Source organism: Varanus komodoensis, unplaced genomic scaffold (assembly GCF_004798865.1).
Source record: "Varanus komodoensis strain SLA01 unplaced genomic scaffold, ASM479886v1 scaffold41, whole genome shotgun sequence".
NCBI classification, from domain to species: Eukaryota; Metazoa; Chordata; class Lepidosauria; order Squamata; family Varanidae; genus Varanus; species Varanus komodoensis.
This window is the reverse complement of record NW_025335954.1, coordinates 1,083,087-1,094,956: the sequence shown is the minus strand read 5'-3', so window position 1 is coordinate 1,094,956 and position 11,870 is coordinate 1,083,087. Positions and strand designations below refer to the sequence as shown.

The 11,870-nt window shown below is 46.3% G+C and overlaps 1 protein-coding gene across 2 annotated transcripts; it reads right to left on the bottom strand.

The window, feature by feature from the left end:
- Positions 1-9,467: 9,467 nt before the first annotated feature.
- LOC123029888 (D-beta-hydroxybutyrate dehydrogenase, mitochondrial-like) lies at positions 9,468-10,508 on the bottom strand. 2 transcript variants are annotated; one of them, XM_044443284.1, is made up of 2 exons: positions 10,494-10,508; positions 9,468-10,343 (listed from the first exon to the last, which is right to left on the bottom strand). In XM_044443284.1, exons 1-2 carry the CDS (start codon positions 10,506-10,508, stop codon positions 9,468-9,470), a joined length of 891 nt encoding a protein of 296 aa, XP_044299219.1. The 2 variants fall into 2 exon arrangements, with proteins under 2 accessions (XP_044299219.1, XP_044299218.1); XM_044443283.1 differs by having other exon boundaries at positions 9,468-10,508.
- Positions 10,509-11,870: the final 1,362 nt, after the last annotated feature.

Sequence of the window (11,870 nt, the reverse complement as noted above, 5' to 3'; positions counted from 1 at the left end):
GAATGGCTCTGCAGGGTGTCTGGCAAGGGTTTTTCCAGGCTTACCAGGAGAAGCCAGGGATTTAGCTTGATTCCTTCTGCACGTGTGCTCAGCCCCTGAGCTACAGCCCCTTTCCTCAGATTGTTGCTTTATCTGCTCAAATTCTGATGCTTTCCTTGTAAAATGATGGGGAGGCAACAGAGAGAACCAGGAGAATTATTACCAGGAAATAAAGAAAATACAGCTTTCTGAAAGATATTGTATAGGCAAGAAAGTGTTGAATTATTACATTCAAGGTTCTGTGGGAGAGGTGCTCTCTCAGTCTCTCCCTCTCTCTCTGTATCTGTTTATGTAATAAAAGTTAATGCGTAGTAAAATGGTCTGTCAAAGGTCTTGGTGAACTACAAGGATCACAGAAGTCTCCTAGCCACAGGACTTAATGGGAGAGACCCTGAATAAGCCAAGTTCTTCTGACTGTGCTCAGAAAAAGTATTAAAGGAGACCTGGGACCTTTTGGCATGCAAAATCAGTGTTCCACCTGAGCCACTGAGGTAAGGAGACTGCTGGAGTGGAAAAGGGGAGCAAAAGGCAGGAGAATTGGGGGGGGGGGCAGAAAGGAAAATGCTTGCATTGGGGTGGGGGAGGATCTATATATATCTCCTATATATAGGGTCTCCTATATACTCGTTTGCTTGTCAGTGAAGTTCAGGGGAGAGCAGTGACTTGGGTGTCTGTGGAGGTCCTGATCCATCGCAGGACCTATCCATAATGCGTCATGGGGGTGAGCTTCTTTTTGGAGCGGAGTGAAGTTCAGCACCATGAAGCACTATGGATAGCTCCTGCGATGGATCAGGACCTCCACTGACACCGGAGTCGCTGACCTCCACCGACAAGGGTCAGAAGAAGTCCTTTTGGGAGGTGGCCGCTCCACCTCGCCACCAACTCTCCACGGCCTGCTATCTCGCCTCCCACACTGCGAGGGGCTCCAGAACTGGAAGCAGAAGAGCCGCCCCCGGCAATCGTGTTCACGCCGAGCAGACCCTTCGCCGCTCGCTCCCCACACGGACTTCGACGCTCCAGCAGGCGGCCGCCACTCGCCCGCCCGCCCGCCCGCGCGGGCCCACGTGCCCCCCTTCTCGCGGCGCCCCGCGCCCCGCCCCGCGCGGCGTCTCCCGTCCTCGTCACCTGCCTCGCGCCACTCCCCCCCCGCCCTCCTTTGGCGTCTTTCCAGGCGCTGGAGCTCCGCCCCTTTCTGTGAAGTTGCCCCTGCCGCCCGCTCCTCCCCGCCCCCTTTGGAGTCCTCCTCCCCTTTCTACCGCTTTCTGGCTCCCTCCGCACCCCCTTTCCCCTCGCTCGTTTTCTGCCCCCCCCCGCCCCCGTGGCTAAAATCTCTGGGCTGCGATTGGCTGCTTGCCGGCCAGGCTGGAGGGGATGGTGGCTGTGCACGCGGCGGCGGGCTGCGGGCGTCTGTGACTCCTGGGCTGCTGGGCGGGTTGGCGCCGCGGACTGCCGGCAGAGCCGCTTGCTCGTCCGCCCGCCCGCCCGTCGGCGGTCGCTTCGAGCTGGGGAGGTGAAAAGCGCCCGGCTGAGAGGAGCCGCCGGCTCGCCCAGCAGCGCCAGCCATGCCTGCCGACAGCAACGAGCCCGACTGCCTTATCCGCTACCAGGTGAGCCGGCGGCTCCCGCGGGCGTGGCGGGAAGGGGCGCGTCAGTCGGGGCGAAGCGGAAAGCGGGCGGCGGCGGCGCTGAGCTGTGCTGTGCTGTGCTGTGCGGGAAGGGGTAGCGTTGCGTGGCGCCGCGTCTCCTCTCCTCTCCCCTCTTCTGCCGCAATGTCACCTTCGCGTGGGCTCAGCCCCGGGCGGGGGCTCGGCTCGGCTCGGCGATGCTGCTACAGTGCTGCTGCTGTTGTAGAGCCTGTACAGGCTGGCGTGGAAAAAGGTTGCCCACTGCGGCAGAGCCATTTGCCTAATACGAGGGGAGGCAAGCGGGCAGGCTGGGCATGCAGCGAAGGAGGAACCAGTGTTTTCCCCTTTCGGGAGGCTGGGAGTGGGTGGCGAGGGAGGAGTAGTGAGGGGGCTTGGGAAGGGGAATTACTCCCTTCTTCCAGGAGAAGTACATACACGCCCAGGTAAACACGCAGTCCAGATGCCGGAACCCACGGATCTGACCTTGCTAGAATCGCCCCGTGTGAAAGGGAGCTCCTTGTTTCCAGATTGGGTCCAAAAATAGTGGAAGAGGGTACGTGTTTTAGGTGGGACCGGCAGTGTTAGAGAAGAAAGGCCGTTCGAGAGGGTCGCCTCACGAAGCAGTCTCTTAGATCCAGCAGTATGTCCAAGGACCAAGATTAGTGGCATCTTTGCCGCTTATTCTAGCTGAGTTCACCACCCCGACCACTGGCGTGTGTAATATAGTCAGGCTTCTAGTTTTCAAGAAGCGCAGAAATGGCTTCTGGAGCTATTCATTGTGTCGTCTGACCCATGCACCTCTTCAAGGTACAGGGCATTTTCTCTGAGTTGGGATGAAATCTGAAAACAGACTTTCCCTTTTGTGACACAGAACTGTTGCATTCAGGCTAGTTTTGTTCTTGACTGTTGTCTGTGTGTGCACATTGGGAGTGGGGGCTGTAAGAAGAAAAAAAGATAGAGCTTGTTGCAAGTTGCAGCCCACCTGGGCACACACACCTGTTGGGCTTCGCTTGATGGCACAGGTGGTTGTGTTAAATATGTCTTTGTGTGTCTTTTACTTTTGCAAAACAGACCCTTGCGTGAACTTTGCCGCACAAGCACGTTGTGGTGATGGAATGGAAAAGACCCAGGACTGAAATGCTTGCATCTGTTCTTTCAGAGTTCCATTCAGCCTTTTGACCTCCTGGCTTCCAAAGAAGCTAATGATAATAGTATCTCTATACACCACAATCTAAGTATTGCAATCTAATTTCTATGATCTAATTACTTAATGAGCATTATCTGGGTAATCCTCCCAACAGCTCTGCCAGGTAGGGTAGTATTACGGTAGAGGGCGGGAGCGTCTGAGGCTAGCAGCTTGCTTAGGTTATCTAGTGGCAGAGCTGAGGCTTGAGCGGGGAATTCTTAGTTCACAAGTCAGTCCTAAGGGCGGAGGAGGCTGTTTCCTCCTATGTGCGCAGAGCTCATTGTAGGCGGTCCTTCAGGCTTTTAAAGGAGTTGTCCATGGTGCTGAACTCTCTCCATGGAACAAGCTATCTGAAGCATCCTATACAGTTTCCTGGAGTTGTATACATTTGGGAATGGCTTACTTCATATTAAAAATTTCTCCTACCTGTACAGAAGTGTGTGTATAGGTGAGTGAACAAGAGAGAAGGAAACAAGGAAAGACTTTTCTGTGTCACTAGTGTAGTTTTCTTCATGGTTCTCTTCCTTATTGTTAGGTGGAACTTGCAAATTGTCAGAGGGGAAAGCATACCTTGTGGTAATGCACATTAATCAAAGTACCCAAAGATCCCTGAGTGATAATTAAGGTGCTTTGAAATACACATGTGATTTTTGCCTTAGCCACTATGTTCTACCTCAGTGGGAAATTCCTTCTGTGAAACACCATCCTGACTGCATTTGCAAACAAAAGAGCTTGTTTATACCTATGACTTAAATCTATTCTATGTTTAAATTTGTTTTAGAAAGGGAGGATACATTGGAGAGTCCATGTGACATAGCAATTAGAGCAGCTTGGCATCCTCTGTATGTATTGGATTACAACACCAATGCTGGCTGGGGATGATAGGAGATATAACCTCATGCATAGAGATGCTGGTGGATTGGGGCAGGCTGGGTTAGAGTACTGGACTAGGACAGGGGGAGATATGGGCTCAGATTGTGCATGACCTTAGGCCAGACATTATCTCTCAGGCTGGCCTCCCTCACACAGTTGTTGTGAGGATAAAAGTGGACAGAACCAGTCATGCTACCTTGAGACCCTTGGAAGAAAGTTGGGATATAAATGCAAGAAAAAAAAACCTACACCAGCTAGATGGTGTCACTTCCATATTTTCTCACACATAAGCATTGCTCCCCTGTTGCACCATGACAGACACTGACATCACCTCTGCACAGGGCCTTTGGGCTGTAACATGCCTGTCATTCTTCATCGTAGGAAGATGCCCTGTATGGACACAGACTGTGGGTCCATCTAGCCACGTTGATTGGCAGCAAGAGCTTGCCAGGATTTCAGGCAAGATCCTTTCTTGGCTCACGTGGAGATGCTGGGGATTGCACCTGGGATACCAAACAGGTGCCCTGCCACTGATCAGTATAGGATTGCTGGGATGTTAGCCTGGGTCTTAAAACCACTATTTAGAATTACAAATAGGAGCTGCCTTATCCCAAGTCAGATCATTGTTTGCCAGTTAGTGCAAACAACAATTGTTCCTTGTTGTTTGCACTAACTGGCAGCAGCTATCTAGGGTGTCAAGTTAGGCTTCTTTCCAGTCCTCCATGGAGATGAAAGCAATTAAACTTTGGACCTTTTGCATGCAAAGCACGTGCCCTGCCACTTAGCTATGACGCTTTTGTTGCAGTTTAGGGTGCAGTCCCATGGGGATGTGTGCCGAGCAGGAGAAGTCCTGGAGACCATCTTTGCCGCCCCATCCTGTTCTGCAATTTTCCTAGGAAGGCTTTTTTGCATATCTACAGGGAGCATCTTGGAGGGAGAGGGAGGGAGGCTGTGAAGGCCCGAGGAGACTCCATATCCTGGCCTTTCCAGTCTTATCCTATCCTGCCAAAAATAGCCCCTTCTTAGAAGTTGTTTCCCAACCTTGGAGAACAGCTGGCGTGGCTTTTTTGTGCCAGCTGTGATAGGTGAGGGAATAGGGTCAGAGCTCTGATTCCCAGCTCTGAGGTGGAAGTGCTGTCTCTGACCTCAGAGCTGGTAATCCAAAGAAATCTTTGGCCATTCAGAAGCTGCCTACATGCCCTAGGATCACTCTTTCAGTGAACTATGTGATTTATAGACTGTATCCCATTCATCCTCATAACCAGTCCACCTGGTGGGTAACGGTTGTCCCCATTTTAGAGTATACGCTAAGTATAATATTGCAGTGAATTTGCATTCTAAACATCAGAACATTCCTTTTGCATTTGCATTTGCTGTCACAAGGTCGGTCGGTCGGTCGGTCTTTCTTTTTTACAGAACACAAATTAGCAAGGCTGGGATACCAAGTTGAATTGCCCAGGACTGGAGATGAATGATGTTCAAGGCCACCAGATTTTCCTAAGCATTAGCTTGCCAGTTGCTTTGTGCCTGATTCCCATTGACAGTCCCGGCTTACTCTGTGTAAAGGGAAAAATTGCACAATTTAAGCAATGATCAAATGTGGAAATTGGCAGAAATGACCTCAGATTTGCGCAGTTTCCCTAATTTGCACACTTTCCTTTATAGACCTAATCTGATTCAATCTGTAGGGGAATTTTATGCAAATCAGATTGGGAAAGCTGTACAAATGGAAAGGAATCACATACAAATTTGACCCTCCCTCAATAACCCTTGGTGGACTGTCCTTTCATTCAAACAGCCCTACTGACTCAGACTTGCTCTGTCCAGCCCAGTATTGGTGACACTGTGAGGCAGAGAGGGTGTCTGGCAGGGGTTTTCCAGACTTACCCGGAGAAGCCAGGGATTCAGCTTGAGGCCTTCTGCCTGCACAGTGTCCGGTCAACCCCTGAGCTACAGCCCCTCTCCTCAGATTGTTGCTTTATCTGCTAAAATTCTGATGGTTTCATAGTAAAATGATGGGGATCTAACAACATAATGTTAGAAAGAGCTAGGAAAGTTTTCACTGGGAAATACTCATACATTGTACAGGACATTGAGCAAGCAAGAAAGTGTGGAATTATTCTAATCAGGATTCTCTGGAAGAGATGAAGAGGGGTGTGTGTGTGTGTGTGTGTTTGCACGCACGCGTGCAATAAAAACAAATGAGTGGTAAAATGATCCGTCCAAGGTCATGCTGAACTAAATTATCTCTGGAAGCTCCTAGGCACAGTACTTAATGAGAAAGAGAGACACCAAATAAGCCATGTTCTTTCAGCTGTGCTTTGAAAGAGAATGAAAGCAGACTCGGTTTCAGAGCAACTGCACATTGTAAAAAGGGAAGAAAAACAATGCAGTTTCCAACTTCAGTTTAAGAAGCAGAAGGGAGTGACTGTGGGCAGAGAGTATGTTGGTGGAAAAGTCCCACTTTCACATTCTTCAGAAGCCACATCAAAGCTCATCAGCCTTTTTGATCCTGTAGATCTCAAATGGCCTTTCAAGATACCGGAAAGCACACAGGTTTTGGTACTGTAAATAGCATCACTGAAATCTTTCCAGCACAGCAGGAACCGGTAGCGGCTGTACGTGCAGTGTGGGTGCTACTTAAGAGACTCTCGTAGGGAAACCAACTTGTATTTGGCAACAACATAAGTACATGCATTGTGTTTACTCTTGATAAATACTTTGGTAGTATTACTTATATACTGCCTTTTATAGGAATGCAAATTTATTTTATTTTGCACTGGCTTTCTTTATGATATTTATACAGTGGTATTCATGTTAAAAATGTATTACTTTTAAATGCTTCCATTCTGCTTTTGCTTAATTTCCCCCTTTGGTTTCTTTTCATATTTTAATAGAGCCCCGTGTTCTCTGATAATTGATAATTTTAGTTAAATCACTTTTATATTTACAACATGTGGCCACTAGACATATGTATGCATGTGTGTTTGTGAGAGAACGAGAAAGGATGTGTGTGAGTTAGCCCTCATTGCACTCTGTCTGTCTGGTTGAGTCATTGCAGAGATAGGATGCTGCCTTTCACCTTAGGCAAAACAATCTTTCATGCTTTCATTTATCAATTTATCCCTTCCCAAATGCTCAATTAGCAAAAGTGTTTCCTCTACAGTATTCACAGAGGGACTTAGCTTAGGCCTTATACATAGATAGATGCACATAAAACTATATATTGGCTGGATAAAAACTCTTCCATATATCATTATTCTTCATTACTAATTTCCATTTTATAGAATGTTGGAACTGAGAAATAACTGTTTGTTCAAGACTTTCTGTGACTTTGGATGAATGCTGGATTTCCTAAACAGCGTACCTAGATTCTACTGCTGAAGCAGGAAATAAAATCCGTGAAACTTTCTTTCAGCTTTGCAGTGCTTCTGGCCCACGGAGTAGCTTGCCTTCCTCGGGACCCAAATTTCAGTAGCAAACAGCTCCTGCTAAACATCATCACAGGCTCTAATGGTGTGGCCTGGAAGCATCCTTGGCTAATATTTATTGAAACCTTTTCTGGGTCGCAACATGTTCACCCCCACAGTCCTTTTGCCAGATGAGGCAAGCATCATTCCTCTCCTGGCAATCATGGCTGTACAGCACAAGCATCTTCATTCTGAGCAGAACATTTTTTTCCCTGCCACTTTGCAGTGTGTTTTGGGAAAGGAAGGAAACAGTCCCAAGAGCCTCAGGGGCGTTATACCTGATAATTCTCCCTTTAGCTCAAATCCAGTGGGTATAAGAAAAAGTTTCCTGCAGATGCTCTGGCTTTTTACCCCTCCCTCTGCTTTTACCACACCCATATAGCGGTACCATCTGAGGACCTTCCTTTAAAAAAGATGTGAACTAATTATTGTATATTAAGAAAGTATGAGCAATTGGAGAGAACACTGAGTAAAACATATGCAAGCACTGACAGTGTTATAATTCATTTGATTCCTTTTCATTGCCCGGGGAGGTTTATTCTACATTGGAATAGGGATAATCCTCTTGAAAAGGGGAGTTTTCCAGTAGTTTGGAAATTTGATACGATGCGTGCCTAATAGGTCTTTTCTTATGTGTTTTTAAAATTAATGTACAGGTGGATATCTGCACATAACAGATATATTTCTGTGGTTTTAGTAATTTCAGTATTTTAAAAAGACTAAAAGATTGAATCATCTATGGAGTGGCATGTGCTTTACAATGGAACAAGTGCAGTCTCTCCTCACCCTGCTCTGAATTTAGAAGTATCCATAGACTTCCTTTTCTTAGCCCTTTTGCTAAAAGGCACTTCACTTTAAAAATTAAGCAATGCCTCTGCTTCCCTGGGCAGCATTCTGAGGATATAATCCAAATATTTATTTTAAATCTTTAAAGAGACATTATACATTACTATGCATTATTCTTTGTATTGTTCATAAGCAACTCATTTTTACACTGTCCTTAATGAGGGCCATATAGAGCCTATGCTTTCAGCTGTACCTGCATGCATTTCAAGATTTGGATGGGGTTTTTATATTTAGAAAGAGTTTTGAGCCAACTGAGCTATTAAACATTTGGCAGGTGTTCAAAGCCAGGCTGGACTCCCTCCTTATTCTCTTCCTCGACGTAATTTAGGCACTGGTGTAAGGAATGAGTTTTCCAAAGCTCTAAGCCACCAGGAAATTCCTGATAGCTTGTGGGGCGGGGGCAGGGAATGCACCACGAGCCACTTGGTTTGGACCGCCTTGAATGACCTTGTCAAATTGGGAGCACTCCCGGTATTGTCCCAATTGGAATGAGAGAGAAAGCATGGCCTGACTTGCATTCAAACTGCATGGCAGGTACGTAGGAACAAATAAGCAGTCAACAAAATGTTTTCTCTTTTAGCCCCACCAAATTTATCCATAAATCATAAACAGGGCTTCCGTCATTTTTCTGGACCTGCTCTTCATGGGAAGAAATTGGGCAGAATGTCTCCCTTCCCCTGTGGTGCATATGATTTAAGTGGCTTATTTCTGGCTCTCTGCTGGTGCACTCAAGGTGCAGCAATAATAGGCTGCTGCCTTGCAAATAACTTCACCCAAGTTAATAGCCCTTTCCCCCATCCCCAAATATTAACACACACTTATTTATGTCATCTTTTGTTACATGTTGGCAGCTGGAATGGAAAAAAGAACTAACTCGCTCAATTTACAGATGCTTTGTGGTTATCGCCAAGATATCCCTTGGCGATTTTTTTCTGGAAGGGGTGTTAAGGCTATTGGCTGACATTGTGTTCAGTGTTGTTTTAATCTTCCATCACCCCTTTGAATGGACAGGTTTGTCACTCTCATTTCATGTTAATCAAGACTCAGTCTGTTGGATCATAGACTCTTCCTACCTGCTGTAGCTTATTGCAGAGGTGGGAGGGGAACCTCTCTTCCAACTAATAGATTTTGGAAACTCTCCTGAAACTTCTGACTCTTTAGAGCAGCTTTTAATGCAACCAGGGTTTTGCCTTAACAGCTGAGATGAATGGGGGAGAATGGGAATGTATGAAATTGTGTTCAGCTGGGTCTCTCTGAAATACAGAACATCTTCCTGTTTATGAGACACACCATAGATGGACTAAGCTATTTACAGTAACATCTGTTTAGCTCTAAAATACACTACTTTGCAGTCAACTAACCAACTGACCTCTGGGAACCTTGTACAGTAAAAAAAATTAAAATGAGTTTTCCTTTTTGGTTCTGGCATCAATAAATGTAGAGGCGATCTGAAATGGCAGCTGGTAAATGGGTCATGACCTGCATGCACAGCCACCAATAATAGTCCATGGGATGGTACCGGGTGTAGGGTGAAGTGGCAGTCAGAGCATGGGTAATGCTGTTGATGACGGGAGAAACATCTGAGCAGCCGCTGTTGCAGTATGACTCCATCTTGGCAACTTGCTCATCAAAGTACTTCCGCCCATAGTCGCTGCGCACAATTTCAGGTAGCTCATCCCACATCTTGTCGGCAATGGCCTTGATGCGCTCGGGGCTATACAAGTTGGTACCAGCAATGAAGTTCCCAGGCTCCACGATACAGACTTTCACATTGTGAGAGTGCATCTCAAAACGGAGGCAGTCAGAGAAGGCTTCTACCCCGAACTTGGTGACACAGTAGGGGGAGCGAGCAGGGCTTGCCATACGCCCCATCATGCTGGTGATGTTCACAACACGGCCTTTGCCTCTGCGAATGAGAGGCAGGAAGGCCTTAGTCATGCGGATTGTCCCCCATAAATTCACTTCAGCCACCTCTTTGTAGGTATTCATGCTGGTGAACTCAACCTCCCCAAAGGTTGATATCCCAGCATTGTTGACCAGACCCCAAAGTCCACCCTGCGAGTCCTTCAAGGAGGCAGTCACATGGTCCACAGCACGCTCCACATCTTCTTCACTGCAAACATTGAGCTGTAAGGTTCTCATACGGTCGCTCTTCATGTTGTCCAGGTCCTTGCAGCCTCCTCGACCTTGCTCCTTCAGCAGGCAGCCAGCATAAATGATGAAGCCCCTTTCGTACAGATGCTTGGCAAGGGTGAATCCAAAGCCAGAGTCACAACCCGTGATCAGGACAGACCGCTTGCCAGCCTCAGCTTCTGTTCCATAGAAGCGCTGGCACCTCAAACTCAAGACAGAGAAACAAAATCCCGGAAAGGGCTGAAGACCAGTGGATGTATCTCTGAGTTGTGGAGCTTTAACAAACAGCTGGGCAAGAGGTCGGGAGATGCGAGCAGTGACTAGGAAGAGTGCCATCTATGGATGTCTTTACAGATGGTGTCTTTTTCTTGACTCTGCATAGAAAGTCATCAAAATATTCTTTTCTGTGGCTGTATTGTTGCTGAGTTAACTTTCAATTTCTCAGAAAAAAGTGGCAACATTTTAAGAAAAAAGAAAAAAAACTGGTTAAAACCATTCATGAAGAATGTCTAAAACTCTTTTTAAAAACCGACACAAAATATTATGATTGCAAGTCTGTGTGCAGGATACGTTTTATAATATTTTTCTTTACTATTTAGGAGTAGGGCTTGTTTGTTTTATTTAAACCCCACCTCCCCCCATGAAAAAGCAGTATACACAGAATATACCATGTGGTCTTTTTCAGAGTAGTGACCTGAACGAGAGCCTGCTTAGTTTGAGGAAGATTATTGCAACCTATGCTTTAATAAGCATGTTACTACACAATATTATTGCTAAAAACACTGTAAATCTTTTCCTCTTCTTTTAATCTGGGTTGTTCTTTTTTCTCTGGTTGAAACAATGAAAGGAGTAGGGTCCTATACTTGCATAAAATACATACAAACCTCTCTTAAAGGTTATTGTTATCTGCCTTCTGTCAAACTGTCTTGTTTGAGAGGTCATTTACCACCCTGGAAGTAATCTGCATCATGGTGCAAGAGTGCATTCCTTCAAGAGACATGTTGATGTGATTCCCTGAGATGTAATTAAAATATTGAGGTGTGTCATAAACAGGTCTAATAATAGGAACGTGAGCCAGAATGGCAACTGATTGGACTACTTGTAGGCTACAAGTTCTGGATGCAGGACTAAATACTCCAGAAAGATTCATTACCAAAATGGATGAGTATTTAGCATTCTGCTATATTCACTAGGGATTACATCCAGGTCTGTGAAGACATGGTTGCCGCCTTATTGTGAATTAGTCATCTCTTTAATATACCTCAAGTACTACCCTGCTGCTTTTGTTCATGGAGATTGAAGATTGCAGAAAGGATGGATTTTTCCTGCTCTTAGGCTATGCTTTTAAAGGAAGAGGCAGGCAATGAGAAAGAACTAAGTATTATAAACTGTAATAAAATTTTGAAGTGCATCCCCCTTCTGAAAGGAGGGCTCTTGTTCAGGCTTCTAGCAGCCCACTCCCTCCAAGAAGGGCATTCTAGTATCCCACTGCAGTGTATTTTACTTTCTTGGTTGTCACTCTATTTTCTGTGGGAGCTCAGCAGCTCTTGGTGGGCTGTTTCCTTATAGGGAGGGGTATGAGGTTGCCTCCTCCTCCTCCTCCTCCTCCTCCTCCTCCTCCTCCTCCTCCTCCTTCTCCTTCTTCTTCTTCTTCTTCTTCTTCTTCTTCTTCGGCATTTCAGCAATCCTCAGTGTTCG